This window comes from Oculina patagonica, chromosome 1, assembly GCF_052425735.1.
Source record: "Oculina patagonica isolate OP01 chromosome 1, crgOcupat, whole genome shotgun sequence".
NCBI classification, from domain to species: Eukaryota; Metazoa; Cnidaria; class Anthozoa; order Scleractinia; family Oculinidae; genus Oculina; species Oculina patagonica.
Window position 1 is genome coordinate 23,559,287 of NC_135758.1, and position 27,497 is coordinate 23,586,783.

General features: G+C 37.8%; 2 protein-coding genes across 2 annotated transcripts in view; one reads left to right on the top strand and one right to left on the bottom strand.

Annotated features, from left to right (window-relative positions):
• Nucleotides 1–27,073, top strand: part of LOC144645836 (coiled-coil and C2 domain-containing protein 2A-like) — a 40,042-nt gene extending 12,969 nt beyond the window's left edge. Inside the window, exons 15-28 of the mRNA XM_078505377.1 lie at nt 15,298–15,340; nt 15,805–15,971; nt 18,886–18,939; nt 20,317–20,390; nt 21,088–21,153; nt 21,270–21,344; nt 21,709–21,780; nt 22,073–22,157; nt 22,708–22,771; nt 23,324–23,416; nt 23,825–23,891; nt 24,176–24,268; nt 24,708–24,792; nt 26,849–27,073. Coding sequence (XP_078361503.1) covers nt 15,298–15,340; nt 15,805–15,971; nt 18,886–18,939; nt 20,317–20,390; nt 21,088–21,153; nt 21,270–21,344; nt 21,709–21,780; nt 22,073–22,157; nt 22,708–22,771; nt 23,324–23,416; nt 23,825–23,891; nt 24,176–24,268; nt 24,708–24,792; nt 26,849–27,073 — 1,263 coding nt within the window. The remainder of the gene's footprint in view (nt 1–15,297; nt 15,341–15,804; nt 15,972–18,885; nt 18,940–20,316; nt 20,391–21,087; nt 21,154–21,269; nt 21,345–21,708; nt 21,781–22,072; nt 22,158–22,707; nt 22,772–23,323; nt 23,417–23,824; nt 23,892–24,175; nt 24,269–24,707; nt 24,793–26,848) is intronic.
• The window catches only part of LOC144642940 (uncharacterized), a 128,924-nt gene that overhangs the window by 19,799 nt on the left and 81,628 nt on the right, over nt 1–27,497 (bottom strand). The window lies entirely within an intron of this gene.

Consider the following 27,497-nt stretch of genomic DNA (forward strand, 5'->3'; position numbering starts at 1 on the left):
TAGCCAATAAACATTGCTTTGGACTTCTTGTCACTGGTTTACGTTTGTTTTCCAGAAAAAAAATCGATAAAAGTCCGCCACAGCATACGTTTTGTGCCACTCTTCACTTGTCAGTTTAAACATACGTCTACATGTACCATGCATCAGTAGTTTTAGTGTTCTTGTTATTGCTTTCAGAACTTTAAAAGTCCATTATAATTATGCCCGTCACAGATGCTGTTTGCTTTAAGTGCATAATTATATTGTTGTATAAGGTCAGTTTCGTAACTTGATCAACAACTGGTTTGTTAAACTTTGGTCTTGTGGCCGTCCGACTAAAGTTAACGTAACAACTGGCACCACTTTAATAAAGCAGCACCAATTTGCATCTTGAATTTTAAGCGGAAGACATAATCGAGGTTCGCAGATGTGGCTTGGCTCTAATGGTGTCAGAAAACATAGCTACATCATCTATTTCATCTTGCTTTTCTTGTATAACAGTATGGTTTTTGCTCATTCAAATAGTTTATTAAAAAAACTGCTTCAAAGACTCGCATCGATTTTTTTTTCAAGACTTTTTCTCTTAACACGGAAAAGCTAGTTATTGTGATGAATATAGGTGTTGTGATTAGTACGGGTCATACTTATGCACCTGTCGGTCTTAAGACATTGGTAAATGAATTATATTTTTTCCTCCAACTGACAACTTTTACTCTTTTTGTGCTCTAACGGCCACGAAGAAAAGAAAGCCACGACATCTTGTTTCTTATGAGCAACACTGGCACATGAACGGTAACCTGTACTAGTCGAAAACCTTTCATGGATCATTCTCAGTGATTTAAGACAAGTTTTATTAAGAAAATCTTGAAGCAAACTCTGAACAAAACCTGGAGATTCCGCTTGACTTTAAAAAGTTAAAAGGAGAAAACTAGCACATAAATTTAAGACGGTTTGTTCTCAAGGTTCGAGCAATGAGTGCAAAAATTAATTACCAAAACCTGCTTATAGCACAGAAACATTTTATATACTGTTTGGACACATCTCACTGTTTTTATTTTCTCAAATTGACCCCGCGATTAAATTCTGAAACATTCTAGAGAAAATTAATGTCAAACCTCGTAGGAAAAACTTAAAACGCGGGTCGTTTTGTTTTGAACTGACTTGAAACGTCCATTTAAACTAAAATATGGCGAACTTCAAATTGTTTTTTTTTCTCTCGCGGGATCACCTTGAGAGCTAATTAAAAATTTTGTATAGGTCGGTCTTAACCGTATTAACACTGTATTAATACTGTGACCATGATATGAGGTCTTTTTGGTAACTTTATTTTTGCCTTTATTGCTCGAATGTTTAGTGGAAAACGTCTTAAACATTTTAGTGGCAGAAAAATACCTGCTTTGAAGTTGACTACATATTCCTGTTGCGGATGCAGTATTTAGTTCTGCATGATGTAGTAGATGAGTGGTTTGTTTTCTACACACATAATTATCTTGACAAACTTATAAAACAGGATCTACGTCAAGGCATCATATAAAGGGGCAATAAGAGAGCACTTAAAATATTTTAAAAGAGACAAAAACAGGAAGCTTTAAGCAACCACTCTTCCCAGATCTTCTTCATAACCGCCCGGTTGTTCGCACATTAATAACAATACAGTATTTGCACCCGCCAGCTCTTTCAGTAAAATTAGTATCACTTTGTCATAAAGTGATTTTTTTTAGAAAGTCATCGACTGGTAGAATTTAATAATGTTGAGAAGACTGGTGAATTTAAAGCTGCATGGGTCTATTCTCAATTGCTACTCTTTTTGCGAACAATGGATATGTACTTTGTAGATGTGTGCATCTATATGAAGCACTGTCAAACATTCAGAAGGCGTCGCAGCTTGTAATTCTCAGAAATAACGAAACGCCAATACCAATATATGTTCTTTATTGATATAAATTGCTTGCAATTTCACACGCGTACGATAATTGAGCCTAGGGGCTGGCTACATGCATGCAGCTGGCTTAATCAAACACTGTTTCTGTAATACATGTCTTCACACTTATATATATTCTTCTTGTGTATTATTTCGAAATGTTAGAGACCTTGCATTTACCGACTTACATATCACACTCTTAAGCCTTGTAAAAAGGTATACAGGCCATAGTTATACAGACTAAGTTGTCACACTTAAAGTGTTTAGTTCCAAACAATCCATGCGGTTGTTATTTATATTAAAGCAGATATCACACTCATAACACCGCTTCAAAAGGTTATAAAGTCATTATTTTTTTTCGGATTAAATTGTGTTTAACTCAGGTATCACACTGTTGTTGCGTAGGGCTAACGCTCGAAACGCCAGCTCTTTCAAATGCGCTATGGCGGTTTATATTTTCGTTTATCAACTAGTCCAGTTTTGTAATTATCATTTCCCATTGTTTTTTATCGACTTGAAAAGTAGGCCTGCTGACTGCAACTCCGTTCCAAATCCCGTTAACTGATCTTTTTGCTCCAGCGAAGTCGAACACAAGCTCATAAGGGACCTCCATCTGGGCTTCACGCAGCATCCCTTTGGCCACGTATGTGTTATGTGCAGGAACTGACAGTGGGAACCTATACGACTTGGTGACACCAGCATTGGTTGACTCTGAGAAAGTGCGGTCGTCTGAGAAATCAAAAGAAATTTCGTACCCGCTGTCGGCCAAACCAGAGAAGCCCGCGCTAAAGCTCGTCTTGACACCATAGCTGAAAGCGATCTTATGTGAGGTTGAACTTGTCTTTCCGTCTTTTACGGAAAACTTGAACGACGTTGTCTGCTGTATATCACCATTGTTTACCAGAGTTTCTTCGGCAACAACTTTAGGCTTCTCTGATAGGATTTTGGCCTCGTCCATGTTGAAGTTCATCGCAACCAGGTTGACCTCTCCTTGTATTTTGGCAAACCATGCATCGACGTTTGCTTTATCACGTACTGCATCGTCATGAAAGCCACCAATGGTGTTAGTAGCAAACCAGGCGGCGTCCCAGCCCATCATTCTCACATTTGTCAGTAACGCGTTGGAAACTTCTCCTTCTTTGATCACCTCTTGGTAGTGTTCTTCGACGCTTTGTTTGTCCTTCTCGGCCTCGTCTCCATCGCCACTTCTAGCATTAGCAGCGTGCCATGCGGTTCTCCAAAGCATCCACCTGATATTCTCACAAGAGGTGTCCGACAGGAGGCCCTCGGATTTCTCTTTAAAATTGTCATAGTGTTGATCCGCCTTAATCTTGGCGGCGTCTGCTTCCCCTTTTTTACCAAAGCGCATCTTGGCACAGTGTTGACTGGCCTTCTCGGCGAACGATTTCAGTTCACCTGCGACATTGCTTGGAAAAATATCAAGTGCCATGTTTACTAGCGTCAGGATAACGGTCAAAATGTACACGTTTGGTGCAGGAAGCTCGTTTTAAAGGACTGCCAGACGAGACGATAACAAAAGAACAATGGAGGCGCGTTGACGTCATCGTTCAGACCTGAAGAATTTCCTGTTTTTTGTTTTAATCGGGAAACCGCAAGTGTAACAGGTAACTAATTTTGTAAGACTTTTTTCCTGCATCATCAGCATCGTTGAGTTCCTTTCCTTTTTTGGAATTAAAGGAACTTGTTTATTGTTAAATTTTACAACAACGTTCAAACAGCAGTTTTGAGCCATTTGTCTGAGAATGTCAACTCCGGCTGTCAGTATTACATGTTGATTGTTGTTGTCTAACTCTTCTCTAAATAATTTCTTGGAATTATAACCATGTTGACAGGTTAACAACAGCTAAAGAAGGTGTGAAGCACCATATTTGTTATGCTACATTTTCCTTGTCAATTGACTTCCTGTATATTCTACGTGCGTGTCTGCACACAAGGCCGTGGCTACAATAGATAAAAAATGCATACCTCAATTCAATGGTTTAAGTACTCTTAATATTGGTTCAGCTCTTTAAAACGCTATTATGCTCGATGCAGATGCTGTTTGCTTTGAGGACATTTGTTATTTTATCGGCTCGGACAGCCAGTATACCACATTTTGTAACTTGCACAAGTCCACAGTTTAACATGATGTGGTGAACTAACAAGCAGTTTGTCAATCTTTGGTTATATTGGCCGTCCCACAAAAGTTAATGTAACAACTACCACTTTTAACGAAGCAGAACAAATCTACATCTTGAATTAAAGCGGAAAACATAATCGAAATAGGAAGATGTGGTTTGGCTCTAATGGCGTCAAGAAAGATAGTTACATCATCTATTTCAGTGCTCATGCTTTTATCATATAACGATACTGTTTTGCTCAAATAGTTTATCAAAATGACTGCTTCAAAGACTCTGGTCAATTTTTTTTCAACATTTTCTCTTCACACGTACTTAAGTGAAGCAGTACTAATTTACATTCTGAAAAGCGGAAGACATTCGAAAACGTAGTAGCAGCTTGTTTCCAATAAGTTTAGGAAACAAACACATATCTCTTCATACTGTTATCATATAATAAATAATATTGGTTTGATTAAATAGTTTATCAAAATGACTGCTTCAATCCCTTCAGAGACCCTGCAATACTTATTTTCAACACTCATTCTCTTGACATGGAAAAGGTTATCTACTGATGAATGTAAATGTTTGTTCCAGCTTTCTGTGAAGTAAAGATCCTACTTATGCATCTGTCGCTTTTGGGGCACAAGTAAATCATATTTTTTTTCCGCCAGTTAATGATGTTTTGCTCTTTAGCAGTCATTATGCAACTTTATACCATCATTACTTGGCGGAAATATGTATCCTTAGCAAGTTAAACTTGATCGTAAGCACAAAATTTTGCAGTTACATTAAAGGTTGCTTGGGTAAACAGTGTAGCTATTGTTGACGAATGACCTCCTCTTACGGCCGTAAAAAAATGAAAGTTAGGATAACTTATTTCTCTAAAAGGAGCAACCGGCGTATGGACATGACCTGTACTAATCCCAAAACTTTGGAGGATCATTTCTTATTTAAGAACTATGGTTTCATTAAGAAGCAAACTCTAATCAAAAGCTGTAATGCATGTTTACTTTGAAAAGGTAAGTGGGAAAAACTAGATAAACTTAAACGTAATTTTTAGTGGCAGAAGACTACCCGGTATGAAGTTGACTACATATTCCTGTTACTCGGTTCTGCATGATGTGTTAAAAGAGTGTGGTTTGTTTTTTTTACACACTTACAGTTATCTTTGATTATCTTTACCATTTGACTACATAACATCGTACGCTCTTAAACAGCATCTACGTCAAGGCATAATATGAAGATCACTTTAGGTGGCTCCGCAGTTATCCTGGGCACATGCACTTATCAATGACAAAATTAGCTTTGAGTCAACATTTTTAACTTTAACACGATGGCAATAAAACTTTGAGAAAAGTTTCACCTATCATTCAGTAATAAGGTGCCTTGTTCTAGAATAGCATTAAGTGAAAGAATTTTAAAATGCTCGGAAGACTAGTTAATTTAATGATGCCCGGGTTAATTCAATTGCTACTCTTCTTCTGACAGAAGATACACCGTATATGTGTGTATCTTTATTAAGCAGTGTGTTGAACATTCAGGGGGCTTTGCAGCTTGGAATTTCCATGAATAATTATACGAAGCATCAATGTTCTTTTATGATATTAATAAATTTTTATTAATACGTCTGAATGAATGTTTTCGTTTGCAATTACATCGGCATAAAGCCTAATGTTGCAAGAATCTGGTTATAAACTTGTAGGGCCAATCAAACACTGTTTCTGTAATACATGTTTTTGAGCCTTAATTAGGTTTCACACTTGGTGTTCTTGTATATTGTTTTCAGATGTTAGAGGTCTTGTATTTACTGACCTAGGTATCACATTCTTCAAAGTCTTGTTGAGACTAATATGTCACAATTTGATATGGGCCTTGTTTGCATCGACCTTGATATCACACTTATAAAGTACACTATGATGAAAAGCTGGCTTTACGTTTTTGGTTTTAGGTATCACACTTAACTGGATTTGGATTTAGATATCACACTTAACTATTGTTGAAAAGAACATGGCACTAAAAGATATTCAGGCCATATTTTAACAACTTCATTATCACACTTTAGTTCAATGTTGTCATAATCGTGTCCCATTATTTTTGTCGACTTGATAAGTGGCCTTGCTGACTGCAACTCCTTTCCAAATCCCTTTAACTGATCGTTTTGCCCCACCAAAGTCGAACACAAGCTCATAAGGGACGTCCATCTTGGCTTCGTGCACCATCCCTTTGGCCACATATGTCGTATGTGCAGGAACTGCCAGTGGGAATTCATACGACTTGGTAACACCAGTACTAGTGGACTCTGAGAAAGTGTGGTCGTGTGAGAAATTGAAAGAAAGCTCGTACTTGCTGTCGGCAAAACCAAAGAAGCCCGCGCTAAAGCTCGTCTTGATACCATAACTGAAAGCGATCTTATGTGAGGTGGAACTTGTCTTTCCCTCAGTTACTGAGAACTTGAATGCCATCGCCTGCTGTATATCACCGTTGTTTACCAGGGTTTCTTCAGCAACAACTTTTGGCTGCTGTGCTAGGATTTTGGCGTCGTCCATGATGAAGTTCATAGCAACCAGGTTGACCTCTCCTTGTATTTTGGCAAAATATGCATCTAGGTTTGCTTTATCGCGAACTGCATCATCATGGTAGCCAACAATGGTGTTTGCAGCAAACCAGGCGGCGCCCCAGCCCATCTCTCTCACATTTGTCAGTAACGTTGTGGAAACTTCTCCTTTCTTGATGACCTTCTGAACGTGTTCTTCGATGCTTTGCTTGTCCTTTTCGGCGTCGCCTTTATAGCCCTTTCTAGTGTTGGCGGTGTACCACGCGGCTCTCCAAAGCATCCATTTGATATTCTCACAAGAGGTGTCCGACAGGAGTCCCTCAGATTTCTCTTTGAAATTGTCATAGTGTTGCTCGGCTTCAATCTTGGCAGCGTCTGCTTCCCCTTTTTTGCCAAAACGCACTTTGGCACAATGTAAGCTGGCCTTCTCGGCATATGCTTTCAGTTCATCTGCAACATCGCGTGGAAAGAGATTGAGTGCCATGTTTACTAGCGTCAGGATAACAGGCAAAATGTACACGAATGGCGCAGAAAGCACGTTTTTAAGCACTTTCAGATAAGATGATAACAAAGGAACAATTGGAAGTGCATTGACGTCTTTGATTGATCACTTTCATTGTTTCGTCATGAAACCGCAAGTGTTTACCTGCCTCGACAGCATCGTTAGGTTGCGTTCATTTCCTTTTTTGGAATTAACGGAACTTAAAAATTTCACAACAACGTTCAAAACAGCATTTTTGAGCCGTTTGTCTGAGATTAAACAAGTCAACTCTGTCAGTGTTCCTTGTTGATTGTTGTTGTCCAACTATTTATTTTTTAATAATTTCTTGGAATTACAACCACGTTAACAGGTTAACAACGGCTAAAGAAGGTGTGCAGCATCATATTTGTTATGCTACATTTTCCTTGTCAATTGACTTCCTTTATACTCTATACGTGCATGTCCGCACATAAGGTCGTGGCTACAATAGATAAAAAATGCATACCTCAATTCAATGGTTTAAGTGCTCTCAATATTGGTTCAGCTCTTTAAAACGCTATAAATAATTATGCTCGATGCAGATGCTGTTTGCTTTGAGGACATTTGTTATTTTATCGGCTCGGACAGCCAGTATACCACATTTTGTAACTTGCACAAGTCCACAGTTTAACATGATGTGGTAAACTAACAAGCAGTTTGTCAAACTTTGGTTATATTGGCCGTCCCACAAAAGTGGGACCTTCAGATTTGACTACGAGTACGAGATCGAGTACGAGTTCGACTTTGGAATTTCGACACGATTGTATCCCCCGAACTATAAGTGTCATGGTCAGAAAAAATCAAAGAAATCAAAGAAATTTTGGCCACAGTCCAAAAACTCATACTTTGTCAATTTGTAGGCCTAGGTATGTAACTGAAAGATATGAAGTTAGTTTTTCGAAATATTCAATTTTACGACAGAAAACCACAAATAACGGTAATCGTACCGGAAGCTCAAATTTCACTTCTCGACAATCCGAAATTTCACGCTCTTCAGCTTCTTGCTACCCAGACGTTTCAACCGCTGTAAATCTTTCCTTACCTTAGTTGCATAGATTGACTCTTCCTTTATTGAAATATAGTTAGTATTTTTATCTCTGATTATTTCTGAGCCAGCTGAGCCTCGATTAAGTAGACACATTTTTCTCATTTAGGAAAAAGGCTAAAATAATCCAAATTCAGTGAGGAAAAAAGCTGACCGGTAGTGCTTCAAATCTTCTGATATTTTAGCCAAAGAGAGTCCAGTCGTTGAATTTTACGTTTATGGTTTTAAAAGTGTAGGATCTAGTAGCAGTTTTTAACAAAGGTCGATCAAAGGTCGACAAAATTACAATTCCGCGGCTTTGAAAAGAACAACTGAAACACGTGACACGAAACACGCAATAGAGTAATTTGTATATTTTTGGGGCAAAGACAACACGGTAAAATTAGCTTTGAAGTTTTATACGTTTGAGACTTTAGAAAAATAGTATTTATCCTAAAGATTGCCTACAATATAAGAAATACCAAAAATAACAGCACTTGAACTCTCCCTGATGTTCGTCACGCACGAGCGACTTGGAGCGGCGAATGACAAAAATATTTTCCATTGATTCAAAGTAAGCCATATTGTGAAAAAAGAAAAATCTATTTTCTTTAAACTTTGCCCACAAATCTGTCTTAACTAAAAAACGAAACAGCTTTCATATTTGCAAGTATCGTAAGATATATGTTCTAATATTTTATTCATTTTTAGACCACAACCGGCCTATTTTTAGCAATGGCGACAAGTGAAAATCGAGTCACCGCTTCAAAAATTTATGCTCTAACTTTAGAAATTGTCTTAACTCTCCTGGAATAAATTGGACCTTTATCTGTATAAAGCACACAATTTTGATTCGTTTAAAAGAAACTATTAATACGAAATATTTTTGATTTGAAGTCTACTTGGCCATTGACGCCAACGGCTCAAAAAAAATGGCACATTTTCAACGGATCACTGCGCAAAAGTCCAACTACTTCCGCATTACATTTGTTTCCATACCAACTAAGAAGAAGTCAAAGAGTATGGAAATGGAAAAATATGTTGTGGTTTAAGCGAGCTTTTAGTGCAACCAGGCGGCAACTTGGCTTATGTTGCGAACATGTTTTGTTTACATTGCAACCGCGGGCAGTTGCTCAAGCGAAAAGAATTTAGCATAAACAACACAATATTTCGTAAACATTGTAACTTTAGAAAACTTTATATCAGCTCACACAATAAAACATCATTTAAAACTCGAAAACCTTAGCAGCTAGCGAGTCAGCAAAAAAAAATACTGTCGCCTACCTGCAAGCCGGTGAGACAACAAAATTCATTGTCAGGTCCGCCATGGTCATGTTATTGGATTCCACATTTCTTTCTGGTTTTCGTCAACCATAGTATCCGCAGAAAGTTTCAAACGGTAAACATAACACACATAACATAACATTGAACATACCACATGATTGTGATAACTTAAAACTGTTAAACAAATGAAAGAAAGTTGCGGGCAACACATCTCAAGAAATCAAGCGATCACAACAGATCGGCTTGAACAGTTGATTGAAAGTTGCGTCACGCAATCTAACCTGAATCCAACTGCCTTATGGGCGAACTGAATAATTATTGTCCAAGAATCGGACTGTCCAAAATATGGGCTGTAAATATTTTTGACCGACGTATTTGTTTGATTTCTTGTTTTCGACCACTTCCTGTACATCTACATCTGGATGCTTCCAAATTTGAAATTTTAGGCTCGCCTTTTAAATACAAAAAAACCCGCTTTTTCAAAATAATAAATTGTTCTAGTAAACGAGAAAGGTAAGTAAGAAAGAAATAAAAAGTGGAACAAAAATAAATCTTTACAAACCACGCCGCCACGCACTTGTCATTCATACTTTGTTGTTGTTCTCGCGAAGCATTATCAACTTACAAAACAAATGGAGGAGTTGCGCTTTTTGTTTCACACTTCAAAGTATAGAGGAAGTTGCGGCAATCGAAGGGGATAACCGAGCTCGTTCGTCTTGGAGACTGCAATGATCTTATAGCAAACCATTTAATTTCGTGGCATTTCTGTTAGAGCACGAACTAGTTTTTGCAAGAGCAGGTGTATTTGGATTGTCTTCATCAAAGAAAGGCGAAATTATATAAGTCCCAAGCATCGCCATTCTGATTTCATAGGAAATATTCAAAACAGCACGGGCCTTTCTAATATCCCACTCACCGTGGTGATAAAAAAGCCATTAGAAGCAGAGATGTGCTAAATGTGCACATGGCCGACAAGATCAGGTTTGTAAACGTATCTCACATTACGGTAGTATAAGCTTATAGATTTCCATTAATGGCTGAGTGGAAAATTTTTCTAGGCAAAAATGTCTTGTTCACTTTTTCGTTGGCTATATTTTTAGTGTGGCCAGAAAATGTGCAGGGTTTTTCTATCCTTCTGATAATTTCCACTCTACTTCTTTCTCCGTAAGAAGGAATAGATGATGAGGTCAATTGAGCTCTATTACACCCCCCCCCCCCCCTAACGAACCCGCCCAACCGGGGAATGAAAAAACCCGTCCGCGAATAGGACTGTTTGAGTTTTCTTTCAGCTAAATACGTTTTCAGCTTAATACGTAAGCTTTGTTTCTAATGAGGTCAATTGAGGTCAATTTCTAATAAACATACCAAAATGGTGCACACGAGGACATATACATCTGTTAAAAATATTTAGAGCCGATATTTTGGACAGTCCGATTGTTGGACAATAATTATTCAGTTCGCCCATAAGGCAGTTGGATTCAGGTTAGATTGCGTGACGCAACTTTCAATCAACTGTTCAAGCCGATCTGTTGTGATCGATTGATTTCTTGGGATGTGTTGCCCGCAACTTTCTTTCATTTGTTTCAGTTATCACAATCATGTGGTATGTTCAATGTTATGTTATGTGTGTTATGTTTACCGTTTGAATCTTTCTGCGGATACTATGGTTGACGAAAACCAGAAAGAAATGTGGAATCCAATAACATGGCCATGGCGGACCTGACAATGAATTTTGTTGTCTCACCGGCTTGCAGGTAGGCGACAGTATCTTTTTTGCTGACTCGCTAGCTGCTAAGGTTTTCGAGTTTTAAATGATGTTTTATTGTGTGAGCGGATATAAAGTTTTGTAAGGTTACAATGTTTACGAAATATTGTGTTGTTTATGCTAAATTGGTTTCGCGTGAGCAACTGCCCGCTGTTGCAATGTAAACAAAACATGTTCGCAACATAAGCCAAGTTGCCGCCTGGTTGCACTAAAAGCTCGCTTAAACCACAACATATTTTTCCATTTCCATACTCTTTGACTTCTTTTTAGTTGGTATGGAAACAAATGTAATGCGGAAGTAGTTGGACTTTTGCGCAATGACCCGTTGAAAATGTGCAATGATTTTTTTGAGCCGTTGGCGTCAGATGGCCAAGTACACTTCAAATCAAAAATATTCCGTATTGTTTGTTTCTTTTTAACGAACCAAAATTGCGTGCTTTATACAGATAAAAATCCAATTTATTCCAGGAGAGTTAAGACAATTCCTAAAATTGGAGCATAAATTTTCGAAGCGGTGACTCGACGTTTTTTCCTATTTTCAGTTGTCGCCATTGCTAAAAATAGGCCGGTCGTGGTCCAATTGAATGTAATTCTTAAAAAAATATTTCTTGCGATATTTGCAAATATGAAAGCTGTTTCGTTTTTTAGTTAAGACAGATTGGTGGGCAAAGTTTAAAGAAAATAGATTTTTCTTATTTCAGAATATGACTTACTTTGAATCAATGGAAAATATTTTTGTCATTCGCCGCTCCAAGTCGCTCGTGCGTGACGAACATCAGGGAGAGTTCAAGTGCTGTTATTTTTGGTATTTCTTATATTGTAGGCAATCTTTAGGATAAATACTATTTTTCTAAAGTCTCAAACGTATAAAACTTCAAAGCTACTTTTACCGTGTTGTCTTTGCCCCAAAAATATACAAATTACTCTATTGCGTGTTTCGTGTCACGTGTTTCAGTTGTTCTTTTCAAAGCCGCGGAATTGTAATTTTGTCGACCTTTGATCGACCTTTGTTAAAAACTGCTACTAGATCCTACACTTTTGAAACCATAAACGTAAAATTCAACGACTGGACTCTCTTTGGCTAAAATATCAGAAGATTTGGAGCACTACCGGTCAGCTTTTTTCCTCACTGAATTTGGATTATTTTAGCCTTTTTCCTAAATGAGAAAAATGTGTCTACTTAATCGAGGCTCAGCTGGCTCAGAAATAATCAGAGATAAAAATACTAACTATATTTCAATAAAGGAAGAGTCAATCTATGCAACTAAGGTAAGGAAAGATTTACAGCGGTTGAAACGTCTGGGTAGCAAGAAGCTGAAGAGCGTGAAATTTCGGATTGTCGAGAAGTGAAATTTGAGCTTCCGGTACGATTACCGTTATTCGTGGTTTTCTGCCGTAAATTTGAATATTTCGAAAAACTAACTTCATATCTTTCAGTTACATACCTAGGCCCTCAAACTGACAAAGTATGAGTTTTTGGCTGTGGCCAAAATTTCTTTGATTTTTTCTGACCATGACACATAACTCTTCCCTGCTGCTGACTAACACATGAACAAACGTTAGGGATTGGTGTGATAAGTGATTATTGGAGGCACACGAATTTGGTTTGAAAACTCGTACTCGTACTCAATCTCGTACTCGTAGTCCAATCTGAAGGTCGCTAATGTAACAACTACCACTTTTAACGAAGCAGAACAAATTTACATCTTGAATTAAAGCGGAAAACATAATCGAAATAGGAAGATGTGGTTTGGCTCTAATGGCGTCAAGAAAGATAGTTACATCATCTATTTCAGTGCTCATGCTTTTATCATATAACGATACTGTTTTGCTCAAATAGTTTATCAAAATGACTGCTTCAAAGACTCTGGTCAATTTTTTTTCAACATTTTCTCTTCACACGTACTTAAGTGAAGCAGTTCTAATTTACATTTTGAAAAGTGGAAGACAGTATTCGAAAAACGTAGTAGCGGCTTGTTTCCAATAAGTCCAGGAAACAAACATATATTTCTTCATGTTGCTATCATATAATAATATGGTTTTGATTAATGAATAGTTTATCAAAATGACTGCTTCAAACCCTTCAGAGACCCTGCAAAACTTATTTTCAACACTCATTCCCTTGACATGGAAAAGATTATTTACCGATGAATATAAATGATTCTTCCAGCTTTGTGATACGTACAGGTCCGACTTCTACATCTGTCGCCCTTGGGGTACGAGTAAATGATGTTTTTCCTCCAGTTTATGACGTTTTTCTCTTTGGCAATCATTATGCAACTATAGACAAGCACAAATTACTTGCTTAAAGTGGAAATATGTACCTTGAGCAAATTAAGCTTGCCCACAGTTACGGTCAATGTTATTTAGGATAACAGGGTACCTATTATTGACAAATAACCTCCTCTAAAGGCCATAAAGAAAGGAAAGTTAACCGGCGCATAAACATCACCTGTACTTATCGTAAAACTTTAAAGAAAGGATAATTCCTGATTTAAGAATAGTTTTATTATCATTTTATTAAGAAGCAAGCTCTCAGAACAAAGTGATAGTAATTTAAATCAGTCGAGCGAGGCCTTAACTAAGTGATTCTAGCATTCGCCAATCCACGGCATTATCAGGGAATAATGATACCGTGGATGGACGAAAGCTAGAAATAAAGTACACAAAATACAGTAGCTAAGGCCTCACTCGACTGATTTAAATTACTATCACTCATGATGTTACTGAAGGACAACTTCAAACGTTCTCTGAACAAACCTGGAAACGTTTACTTTGAAACTGACTAGATAGACTTTTTTTTCCCAGAATGAACTTGACTATTAAAGTGTTTAGTTCTGCATGATGTGGTAGAAAGTGATTTAATTGTTTTTCACATACTCATTAACTCATAGTTATCTTTGATTATCTTTACCGCCTGACCACCCAACACTATACACACATAAACAGCAACTACGTCAAGACAAACATATACAAAGAGGCAATATCAATAGCACTTTAAATAGTTTGATGAAAAACACACAGAACACAAACAGAAAGTTTTAAGCAACCACCCTTCCCAGATCTTCTTCATATAAAATGCTTGGTTGTGTTCCGCAGCTAAACATAATTTCCTCATTTACCTGCCAAAAAACAATCAAACAACATGTTACTTTCGGGCGACAAGAAAAAAACCTATCCGGTCGGCTACCCTTTTTCTGAGTTTCAACTTAGCGATGAAAAAAGCGACACAATAAATTTCCTTTTTCTCGTGGCTTTCTTGTGTTGTTGTATGGTTTATAAAGCAAAGTGGCTCCATTCAGAAGGTTTCAATCCATCCGTGAAGGCCGCACGTGAAGTGAAAAAGATCCTATTCTTCAATCGTGTCAATGACTGCGATTCAACTCGTGCCCGCATTAACACAGACAGCAGTTTCCTCTCATACTTCATGTAGTGTGAACAAAAGGTCTTCTCGGCGCTTGTGCCTCATGTAGTGTACACGAAAAGCCATTCCAAAATTGTAATAAATGCAAATGAGATAAAAATTAATTAATTTTATTCAAATAAATATTATTTGTTCCTTTATGCTTTCATTATTTGTTGAAAGTTGGTGGCAGGTTAAAAAAATGAAGCAAAACAATTTTGCAGAATGCTTGACTCCAGAATGCAGGAGCAACCCACAGACCATTTCGGTGAATATCTGTTCAAAGGACCTATAATCGCCAACAATTTTCGGATTTAAGTGTGATGAAAAACTGGAGATTTCTTTAGCTCAAACTTTTGTGACATGGGAAAAGTAATGCCTGTTGTTTTCGGAGAGAAAAAAAAAAGTCATTTTGGGCACGAAAAAAGGCCAGCTACAATTTTCGAGAAGGCAACAGCGGCTCATAAATTCGAATAATAACATTTCGTTCACTAAAATTTTCTGAAGTTTGAAAGTCCAGCTAGTGTATCCCAAAAGATACACTTTTCTCTATTTTGACATCGCCCCTCCCTTTGGTCTGCGATCAGCAGCCATGATGTGTCAGCGGACAACTTCACCAGTCATGTTAGCCATTTATTAGTAAACTGAACATCAATATAGTTTGCATACTTTGTGGACTCTCCTTATGTTGTGTGGCCTAAATGGTATTTCTCACTCTCTTTTGTAGTCTCACATGGAGCCATTTGATGGCAAGTTTATCAATACAACTGGTAGGTGTATGTATGTTTCCACAGTTTGAATTTATCTTTGGTTTGTATTTTTTAAAACCAGTTTGATTTGTATTTTTCATTGTCTCCTATTCATTACCATAATCTGAAACAAAAGGAAATAAAAATCAAACTGGTTTGAAATTTTTTAAACCAAAGATAAAAGTATTTGAAACCACAACATATATACTGTTTTCATAACAACAGAAGATGCTGATTAGAACTAAAAGTTTATTCAACGCCAACCCAATGGCTCAGTAGTACCGGTACTCACCGTTCTTATTCACAAGTGTCAATATATAGCAGTTAGATGTTAATTTACATTTTACACAGTGATTTAAATAACTTTTACAAATTTTATTGCCATGGATCAATGTGAAAGCTACTCAATGTGTTTCTTTTCTTTTTGTAGCATTTATGTGTGCACTGATGTCCATTAAACAATTAAATTTGTTTATTTTCCACAGATGAAGAAGCAGCTCAATTTCAGCTAGATGTTGACTTATCTACTCTCACCTTCACTCATCATCCACTGTTCAGTAAAGAACATGTGTTGGCCTCAAGGTTGCAGCAGTTCTACAAGCAGTACACAGAGAGGAGAAGAAAGGCACTGTCTTCTCACTTTTCTGACAAGGTGTTGTAAACTTGTCATGCTTTATACTGTGTCTAATTAGTGAAAGTACCTTGTTTCAAAATGTATGTGATTCACATTATGGTTAGCCTGTGCTACTGATGGCATGATGGTAAAGACCATTGTGGCCCATTTCACTTTTATTAATCTTACATTAAGTTTCTAGTGTCCCCTGTCAAGCCTGTATAATATGCCATATGCATAGGACAGCAGTATGATGTTCAAACACAGGCGGCCCAGGCTCTCTCGTTAATTATTTGCAACGGTCGTTGTCGGTTCGACTCAAGCGATCGAAAAATATGCTTCATAAATTGACGAATTTGAGATCTTTCGTTCCTAAATTACAATAAACTGTAAGCCATATAAAAAAATCTCGATGATTTGGTAAGTGCAGAATGCAATATGGAACAATTGAAAATATGATGTGTTATATATGTTCGTGTTTTTTTGCTTTATTTTACTTTCGGAAAAACTGTTCACAGGCTACTTGTATTCTTTCCCAGGTGTTCCTTACGCTAATCTTTGCAAACGTAACACGACACTTTTGTTCCTTTGTAACAAAATACTTTTGTCTTCCTTGAAATTGAAAATGCAATAACATGAAACTTTTGTTTTTTGTTTGTTTTACGGTGGCATCGATGACATTTGTTTAATTTAATTAAGTTATGGTTTAGACTGCATGAAAGACGATTCTCAAAAACTAAAGAAACAAATCTAATCAAAAAACATATTTTTCGACAGGTTTTTTAAAACGCAGTACAGCTAGGATATTTGTTTCCTGGTTATCAGGTGTTCACGCCGAAAATCCCGGTGCAAGTTTTTGCATACCTAATTACGAAAGCGCTGTGAAAGTCTCAAAATCTAATTTAATTAATTTGCGGTTTTTACTTGGCGCCAAGAAGTCTGCAGGAAGCCTACCGCAAACACGCAATACAAGCGATGTTCATGATAGTTCCAGAAAACAACGTAGACTAATCTGCGCATGCGTTTGGTGTAAATTACGTTGAGTAGTACCACAAGGAGAGCAAAGGGTTTTCTGAAACAAATATATACGTTTGAGATCTTCATATGAAAGTAACGTAGATGTGCTCCAGGTTTTACCTAGGGGTACGGTCAGGTGCTCCCCACCCCCACCCCTCCTCTGGAATAATTAATTAATTGATATTAATTAATTAATTGGTGATTAAAAGTTTACACCGCGTTAGCGGTTTAGTGGTTTAGGGGTTTAGCAGACGCCAACCCACCAAACCATCACAATAGTGCATTCTGCACTAAAAAGATCACTTACCTATTGTTGATTGTCTGCTTTTGTGTGATTTTGAGGGGTTTTGGGACGTTTATTCCCCACTTGCCGCTGACGCCCCCTACTAATACCAAAGAAAAAGACAAGGCATGCAGCTTTCAACGCCGTCAAGTCCCGACACGGCCCAGAATTTTTCCAATTTCTCGTATTTCCAGGCGTCGCTTCGCCATCCAGCCTCGGTCAAATATAGTTCGATAAATTACCAAGCTTTGGGCCGAAAATTGTGGCAATCGCCCGGTTTTAATGACCTAAACAGCCGCTGCGAATTTTCACATTCGACAAGAATCCGCCATCGTCAGTGGATGTGGCGGAAAGGCGGAGATCATAACGCCGTTATCAAATTCAAAGTTTAAAAAAACCGAGGTCAGATTATGCGTGCAAGCGACAAATGGACATTCTACCCCTCCCTACAGTGCTAGGCGTGTGCGACGAAAAGACATTCCCAGAAGAGGAACGACAAAAGCTTATACCATCATTATGATGAACTTTTATTTCAATTTTAATGCTTTCATTACTACACTTTTTTACAATTACCATTACATTGTTTTTAAACTAAACTTGACCCACATGAGAGTCCGCATGGGAATGTCTTTTCGTCGCACACGTCTAGCACTGTAGGGAGGGGTAGAATGTTCATTTGTCGCTTGCACGCGTAATCTGACCTCGGTTTTTTTAAACTTTGAATTTGATAACGGCGTTATGATCTCCGCCTTTCCGCCACATCCACTGACGATGGCGGATTCTTGTCGAATGTGAAAATTCGCAGCGGCTGTTTAGGTCATTAAAACCGGGCGATTGCCACAATTTGGTAATTTATCGAACTATATTTGACCGAGGCTGGATGGCGAAGCGACGCCTGGAAATACGAGAAATTGGAAAAATTCTGGGCCGTGTCGGGACTTGGCGGCGTTGGAAGCTGCATGCCTTGTCTTTTTCTTTGGTATTAGTAGGGGGCGTCAGCGGCAAGTGAGGAATAAACGTCCCAAAACCCCTCAAAATCACACAATAACAGACAATCAACAATAGGTAAGTGATCTTTATTTATATGGCTTACAGTTTATTGTAATTTAGGAACGAAAGATCTCAAATTCGTCAATTTATGAAGCATATTTTTCGATCGCTTGAGTCGAACCGACAACGACCGTTGCAAATAATTAACGAGAGAGCCTGGGCCTCCTGTGGTTCAAACTCCACCTCCAAGCCTCGACGTTAGCCAAAAGACCTTTCCCGCATTTTTTCCAGTGAATGCGAACAATGGTTTTCAAGTTGAGGCACAGGTTGACTATAATATAGGACTTGAAAACCATTGTTTATGGGCATCAAAGCGTAATGCAGGACATGTCTACCCAGTCCTCGACTTGAAACCAATTCTTTGCAGGCATCAAAGCATAATGTGGGAAAGGTCTATTCCAATTAGTCCTTTGACACCTTCGCTGCTTTGAGAAGTTATTGATGAGGAACTTTACAGACTTGTTTGCACTTTGCAGGCAAGGCTTGAGGGTGAACTTAGCTAGTGTGTCGTGGATACATTTGTTTTCATGCTTATCACCCTAGCAAAGAAAACAAACAAAATGTTTATGGTAATATTATTGTTTATGGCACCCACTTTTTCAGCTGGCAGCATTAAAGATTGCCCTTCAACAGCTTCAAGAAAATGCCCAAAAAGTGGTGAGACTGATTACTTTGCATTGTTTGTAGTAATTTCATACTTGTTATTTTATTTCCATCCATAAGTAAACTGTGCATGATGGAATTTTCATAAAAACACATTTACCTCCATTAGACTGGTCATACTTAAAAGGATGTGGATTATTTTTAGAATTTTTTTTTCACCATATTGGATTTAACCATATTGGATAAAGATTTTATCAGTACAGTGTTATAAGAAAAAACATGAATTAGACAAAACAAAGAAGCATATAGTATTTTGTATCACCCTTTGATCCGATCCTTGATAGTCTTGATTTTATATAAATATTGTCAAACTCATTAATAAATTATTCATCAAGTTAAGACACAGAAAATCATAACCATGAAGGAGGTTTTGATACCCGTTCCTAATTAGCATAGATATTTATAATTTTATTTCTCCCTTTACTCTGTAGTTTTTGTTTTGATTGAGAAGATATATCAATCACTTAAGACAATGTTTTCTCTGCTATCCAAACACATCAAATTTCATCAAAACTACTCCCCTGCTCATTATATTTTCAACTCTATTGTCGATGTTTGGATATCTCGATGAAACATTGTCTCTTATGTTTGATATTACATGAAACTCATTGATGTTGAAAGTGAATGATTCATAGAAAACTTGCAGATAGCATAGTTCTGGTACCTATATATGTATGATATGTAGCTGGTTCTTTGATTTTACGTACTCACTTCCAAGTAACAAGATCAAGAAATTTTCCTGTCTGTCATCGTGCATTTCCATGCAGTAATTCACGTTGGAAGAATTACTGCGTGCTATAAGAAGTGTAGTTTACCTTATGTAAATATTTTCTTTCTTTCTTGTGACCTGCATAGGACCTGAAATACAGTCAAAATTCTATTTACAGACACCTCCATATTATGGACACATTTGTATCATGGACAGTTCACTCCATCTCAGACAAACCAGAATTTGTATAATCTCTACTTCAATCTATAATACGGACATCTTCATAATATGGACACTCAGCTCTGCACCTTTGGTGTCTGTATTAAAGAGGTTCAATCCCTTCTGTAGGGAAAGCACTGATGAACACTGTGCTACAAATTAACCCTCCAAGTTTATTTATTTTTCTTTTAAGGCCATTTGGCCACCAACTGCTCAAGTTTGGTCGCCAGTGAAAAATTTTAGGTGCTAAGTTAAGCTCACCCTTTCAAAGGTGACTTTGGCTCCAATGCAGTCGCCACCTCCAAAATTTTAGGTCGCCATGGCGACTCAAATGGTCTTAATTTGGAGGGCTGTGCTAGTAAAGTAATGCTCATCAATTTTTTGTCAGTGTACCTTGCCTACATGTTATAAACTATTATATTTTTGTATTTTGGAACACACAGGGGAAAGGAAAAACTAGAGCAATTTCAGTGGCAGACACAAATAAGAGAATTAAGGAGTACAAAGGTCAAATCAGGTACAAGGATTTTTTCCTACTTCTGTAACATACAGTGTACATGTACATGTTAAGTTTCTGTTTACTATTTTTTAGGTGTTTGACCAATAAAAGAAATGTGTGCTACAGTAAAGGCTGCCTTCGGAAAAAAACTCATATAGTCATAAAAGTTAAAATGCCATTTAAATGGTTTCTGAGTTATAGTTAGCTTCTCCCATTCAGTTCCTTTCGTTTAAAAATAAATCATTATAGTAGTAACAAATCAATGCATTAGATCTGCTAGTTTATTATTCCTGGAAGTTTATATTTACATGACAGTTAGTTGCTGCAATAATGCTGCAATATGCCTTGTAAGTTTTTGTTTTATTTTATTCTCACGAATTTAACTTCTATGTTACATTCTATCAGTGAAAATAATTTATCCAAAGGAAACAGGTGCCTCTTGTTTTAGGCTCCATACCGTCTCCCACAAGAAAGAAGTCTCACGAAATTTGATCAAACACATGTGCTTCAAAAATACATGTAATGTCTCATGAACAGAAATTTGTGATCAACTAATGCCAAATCAGATACTATATTGTTCATGGTTCTCAGTCATACTTTGTCATAAGTATTGCTTGTTTGTTTTTTTCTTTACTGGAATCTTAGACATATAACTTAGGGGAAGAGGAGTCTGTATTCTTGGGCTAGTTATGATTTTACTCTTTTCTGTTTACAGACAAACAAGGAAACTACGAGATGTGGAAGATTACGGCGACAGAGGTTTACTCAAGAACATGTTGAAGTAAGGTTTGAGTTTACTCTGCCGCAACGTCACAGTTTGTGATGTATTTTGCAAATTGCTATTATTGCAGTAGCTTTGATGATTAAATATATATATTTTTATAACCTTGTTTCCAGGTGCTGGCGAGAAATTAAGACCCTAAGGGAATCTCAAGGATATGTAAACACACAGTTGAAACTGGCTGTCAGAAGGTATTAGTACTGCTTCACTTTTCTGCACCATCCATGTTAATTTGCTTCAAAGCCTTCTATAAAGTTCTTTCATTTTTCAAAGATGGAGGTGTGGAGGCTTGATGGTTAGCACGCTAGACACTGGATCAAGGGATCAGGGTTCAAGCCCTGTCTGGGGTCATTGTGTTGTGTTGTTCAGCAAGATACTTAAGTCTCACAGTTCCTCTCTCCGCCATTTGTTTGAATGGGTATCAGCGAATTTAATGCTGGTGGGTAAGCCTGCAGTGGACTAGTATCACATTCATGGGGGGATAGAAATACTTATGGTCTGGGTTGCTTGTTATCTTGTTATCTTTATTTCATTGGTTTTCTATTTGCATTGTAGAGAAGAAACAAACAAAGAAGAGGACGAAGCTTTGTTTGAGGAAGAGCTGGCTGAGGAACTACAGGAAAGAAAGTAAGAAAAATATATTTCTGATAAATGTACATGTAGATTACATGTTTGTTTGTTTGTTTGTTCGATCTGAGCCAAATACCACATTATATACTGGTATTACCTCAAGTGGGTACAATACAGTGATGAGATACTTTTTCCTGGCAAAGGCATTCTGTTATGAGGTTTTAAAATACCAGTTATTGAGGAGTTAACTCAAGATAATAATCATGACCCTGACCTTAAGAAAGCTATAGTTGTTGGTAGAACAAACTTGATAGTTAAATAATAACATTTGAACTCTTGTACTCTTCAGGGAGGAATTTGATGCAGAATACCAAGACAAACAAGTTGAGTATGAGGAGGAATTGAAAGAATGGAAAAAAGAGGCCAAGAGAAGGGTAAACAAAAAAATACAGATTATTTTTTGTTTTTTACTTCTTATTGTCCATGCATGTAAATTTTTAGCGGAGCTCCCAGCGGCCCAAAGGGCCACAGAACAGAGCCCCATACCCATAGAGAATTAACAGACCCATGGCTTTTGGTTTTTCATGGTCATCATGGCTAGCGGCATGGCTCTCGGGCGCGTGCGACGACGACGACGACGACGAAGTTGCCCCAACATGGCGGCCATACTCCAGAAATCGGTTTAAGGTTATGGTTAACGCCAGCTTACATCTTTGATATTGGACATCCATGTCATGGTCAATTGACAGCTGTCAAATCAAGGTATCCGCTGACCAGTATCACATGACCATATCGCAGGCTCACATATAGATCTCATCGAGGTCGAATGTTTTTTTTTTAAGTTTACCGCTGACCAAATAATGGTTTACATTGGATCGCGGGCTCAAGTGCTATATTTTTTTCTATTATTGGTCCGTAAATTGGGAGCTCCGCTTTTAGGCTTGGCTAAATCTATTTAATAATGATCTTGCCCTCGTTAAGCAGAAAAGAGCACGCCAAGAAGGACAGGAGTCTAGCCTTATCAATGAAGAAGATGGAACAGATGGACGTAAGTGAATTCATTATTTTTTAAAGTTTATTGAAAAATAAAAGAGCTACATGTACGATTGTTAGTTTTGTTAATTTTAGTATCTTCACTGAGGCGTACATTTATACCACTGCAAAATTAGTTTTGACCACATGTTTTAAAAAGTATATTGTAGGTAGTTTATTGTAAGTATGTATCGTAATTACCGGTTGGTAATAATGTTACCTGTTTTTTTTTCATTGTTTGTTTTTAGTAAAGGTTATACTGTATTGTAAAAGTCCATTGTAAGTAATGTATTGTAGTATAATTTTATTGCAAAAGACCTCTTGACCACACCTCATAATTCCCTTATAAATGCCACTTACGTGTGTACAATTTAAACTTGTCTGAAAGGCGAATTCGAGGTACAGTGGAACCCTGTTTACCATAAATGGATGTGTAGAATGTAATTATGCCATTGAAAACTATAAGGAATGATTTTATCTACACGTATCTTTCAAACAGAAAAAAAAATGGACATCTGAAAAATTCGTGAAATTAATAAGTTCATTGTGCTGCTGTTGTATTCCTCAGTTCCTCCTCGGCCCACACGGCCACCAAAGTTTGATGAAGTTGCTGAGTACGAAAAATTAAAGGAAAACGCTGTACTGAAGAGACGGGCTCCAGGTAGTTTTTTAATTACATTATGCATGATGAGGAATGCAGTGGCTTAATGGTTAGCAGAGCTGCAAATAACAGTCAGTCATCGGACATTGACCGACCAAAGTTTGCTTATGTCCGACGAAATCCCAAGTGTGGTCAGACATGATGTCCGGACAATTTTGTGGTCGTAAATCATTTTACGGCAACGATGACTAAAAATCTGTCCGACCAAGATGGTGTCTTAGTAGGACATATGTCCTTTCAAGTGAAAAACGTTATTTGCAGCCCTGGGTTAGCATGCTGGACTCCAGATTGAGCGGTCCGGGTTTGAGCCCTGGCTGGGGTCATTGTGTCATGTTCTTGGGCAAGACACTTTACCTTACGTTATGCATGTTTATGGTATAGTAACCATTGATCTTTTTGTCTCTCCAGGAGAGCCTATTCTTATTCCTGAGCTTCAGATGACTGCTAATGTTACCCCTATAGATCAGGTCACAAGGTACGTTTGGAAATATTCTTGTTTGACCATTCTGTTAGCGTTATGATGAGTTTCTAACGTGCAGTAGACTATAATCCATAGGACAGGAGTAGTAATATTACTAGATGCTTTATCCTCTCCAGTTAACTGGGACTAGAACAGACAGCGCTCTTTTTTGTGGTATTTGTTCTTGTATTCGTTTCAAATGCTATCGTACCATACCCCATACACTGGACACACAACACACATAGTCAAGTTTTGATGTTATTTGTGAGTGTTGTCTTTCTCTTCTTTTGACCATTCAGGCCTGAGAAACAGAGGCGCACAGAAATGCAGAATTGGTCAGCATTCGTTAAGGTTTTGTTTAATGGCAAAGAGGTGTCCAGAACGATCGTCAAGTAAGTGGGCTTTTCTTAGTAAGCTACATGTAGTAATTCCCAAGAGGGTACAGTATGATCTATCTACTTTCCCCCTAGCCTCCAACTACTTTGGACTTGTAACGCATTCCTCCCCCACCAGGAACGCGTGACGAGCCCAAAGAGCGTCTGCATAGGAGGCTACTTCCCCCCCCCCCTACATTATTAATACATTTGAGAATACAGACTGGAAATTATCACCTGAGGGATAGTGTCTTGATGAACCACAAATCCCCCCAAACTAAAACTTTGTCTTTCAATTAATAAGAAGAATCGAGACTTTGAAATTCCCACTTGTCTTCAAACTGCAATCGTAGATTTGCTCTTTCATAGTTCAAGTATGAGCTGCACTTCATTGCCGACCTGTTTATTGTGGTTATATTTTGACAGGGTTGTTTCTTTATTGTGTTGTCTTGTTTAGGAGACTAGCGGCTGACTTTACGATTCACTTTGGTGAGATACACAACATTCAGATTGTCCAGTGGCCAGACACCATCAAACTCCAGGTGATATATTTTGTGGCTTGATTCATATTTCCTGTACCGTAATGCGAGGTTTGAAATGACATCTACCGTTCAACGTGTAGTAATGCACTTTGTAGTTAAATTACATGGCCTTCTTTGTCAGTAGCTCTAAACCGTTTCATTGGGATCTCAAGTGTTGTTACATGTATTTTCAATGTGTTTCTTAGTTATTGCGTTGCTTTTTAGTGGTGGAAAAGGGTTATTTGTGAGATGACAAGAAACTAATAGTTAATGAAAAACTGACAAATTCAACGCTGTGAAACTTTTCACTATAATTAACGCTGCGCAGGGTACCTATCTATTTAAGAGACTGTTAGTGTCGACGCTTACCAAATCTCTTTGGTAAAGAATTACGTAGAGAATTACGTTGAGAATTTTCATTTTCACCCAACCAGTAATCCTCAATTATGGAGGTAGGTTGGCATGGTAAATAAATGTCTTATCTGGGTTATATCTTTTTCAGTGTTCTTGATACAGATTGTTTAATGGCTGTAATTTATTGAAAGTGAAAGCATTGAAAATATTGTTATCGAAACTTAATCAAAGGCTCTTCGAGCAACCTCATGGTAATTCGATGAAGTGGCGTCCTTCGCTTTGTTTTTCAAATAAGCGTTCAAGAATGTAACGGTCTCACTTCATTTGCCTTTAAATGCTTTTTTTTTTTTCATGTGAGTTGCGTCAATGGGTCACTGATGCTTTGTGCTCTCCGGCTTCGAAGCGCAAATTCTATTTTTCACCACCAAAATAAATTGTAACCTTTGAATATGGTTTTTACTGTCTTAGATGCGATAAATTGTGTGTTCAATTACTTTTCTGTCAGCACATATATAATATACATACCGGGCAGCGACTAGCCTCCCACGCAGTCGTTCTTAGGGGTGATCGCGTTACACTCCTCCCCGCGATTGCGTTACACGGTGTGGAACACAATCGCCCCTAAGAACGACTGCGTGGGAGGTAAGGCAGCGACAAGCGTTGTTATTTTTTGAACAGCCGATGAAATTTGAGATCTGCTCGCCTCAAAAAGATGAAAAACGGATGACGTGACACGAGGTGACGTAGCGCGAAACAGAAACGTGCTACGCATTTGTGTTTTTCCAGTGAGCTGAAACGTTTATTAAATCACGTCACATGCAATAATAATTTTCTATAACAGTTTAAGCGTAACTATATGTAGTCCATAGGTGCTATCAGTAATGTCACAATCTCACTTAATTTGCCTTCGAGTGTTTTCTTGCGTGAATGGGTCATTGATAGCTTTTTTTCTTCAAATAAGCGTTCAATAATGTAACACAATATCACTTTATTTCCCTGTGAATGTTTTATTTTTCCATGGGAATTGCATCATTGATGGTTCGTGCTCTCAGGCTTCGTAGCGCGAATTCTATTTCATCACAAAAATATTTAAGTGTAACCTTTGATCCTTTTAAGCATTAAGTAAATTTGTTTTTTAAATATGTTTACTTTTCTGCCAGCACGTATAGCGTTATTTTAAGCAGCGAATAAAATTTGAGAGAAAGATGCGCGTTTTTGCACGACTCAAAAAGATGAAGAACGGATGACGTGACACAAAGATGATGTGACGCGAAACAAAAACGTGCATGAATGTTGTGTTTACTAAAACGCGTCTTTGAATGTTTTCTTACGTGAATGGGTCGTTGATAGCCTATGCTCTGAGGCTTCGTTGAGCGAATTCTATTCTCTTTTATCACCAGAGGATAAGTGGAAGTGATCCTCTTTCGATTTGTTTTGTGAAATTCAGTTTACTGCCCTGAAAGAGAGAGACCCTGGAACGAGGTTGAAGAATAATTTGTTTCTGATTGACATGTGCTGAATGCGTTTAAAAGACCTTTCCATCAGCACGTTTCTCGTTTAATGATAAATTAATTGCGGTTTGATATCAGAATCGAGTGAGTGAGTGAGTGAGTGTTCGAGTGAGAAAATGCGGCCCATAACATAACCTCATTACCATTCGGTAAAAACGATTATGGTGTAGTTAACCATTGCCATTTTATTATATGTTATATTTCTCTTCCAGCTGATGGAATCTGGTATACAAAACAAGCTTGTTGCGGAGTTATTCCTTCCCATTCCTGAACCAAGTCACATGTCTGGGAGAGTAGAGCTTGAGTGCTTCGAGTTCAGTAGTGATCAGCAAGTTTTCTACAAACACGAGGGTGTAGGAAGTGGTAAGTGTCTTCTTAAGCCCCGGTCAAACGATCAAACATTTTCGTCCAACATCATGTTGGAAGAGCATGTTTGACCGTTTAGCCGCCTTTTTCGACATTGCATTTAAATGGTTACCCATGTTTGATCTAGATCAAACATGTCCATCCAACATTTTGCTTCACGAGCAACTGTTTGATCGTTTAGCCACCTCTGCAAACAAAGCAAGCCCAAGCAACCAATCAGAAATCGAATCTATGTGACTTTGCGTCATAATTTCAGCAGTAATACGCACGGAGGGTTATGAAAGCTCACTTTGTTAGATGTTTGATCAAACACTGTTTGCACGTTTAGCCACCCTATGTTGTATGCGTCAAACACGATGTTGGACGAAAATGTTTGATTGTTTAGCCAGGGCTTTACACCAACCAAACGTACCACAAAGAACAGGCCCAAGGTAGCCTTGTTTGGTGTTTGGCATGGGACGTGCATAACGTCTTTAAACTAAAGTTCAGTTGAAT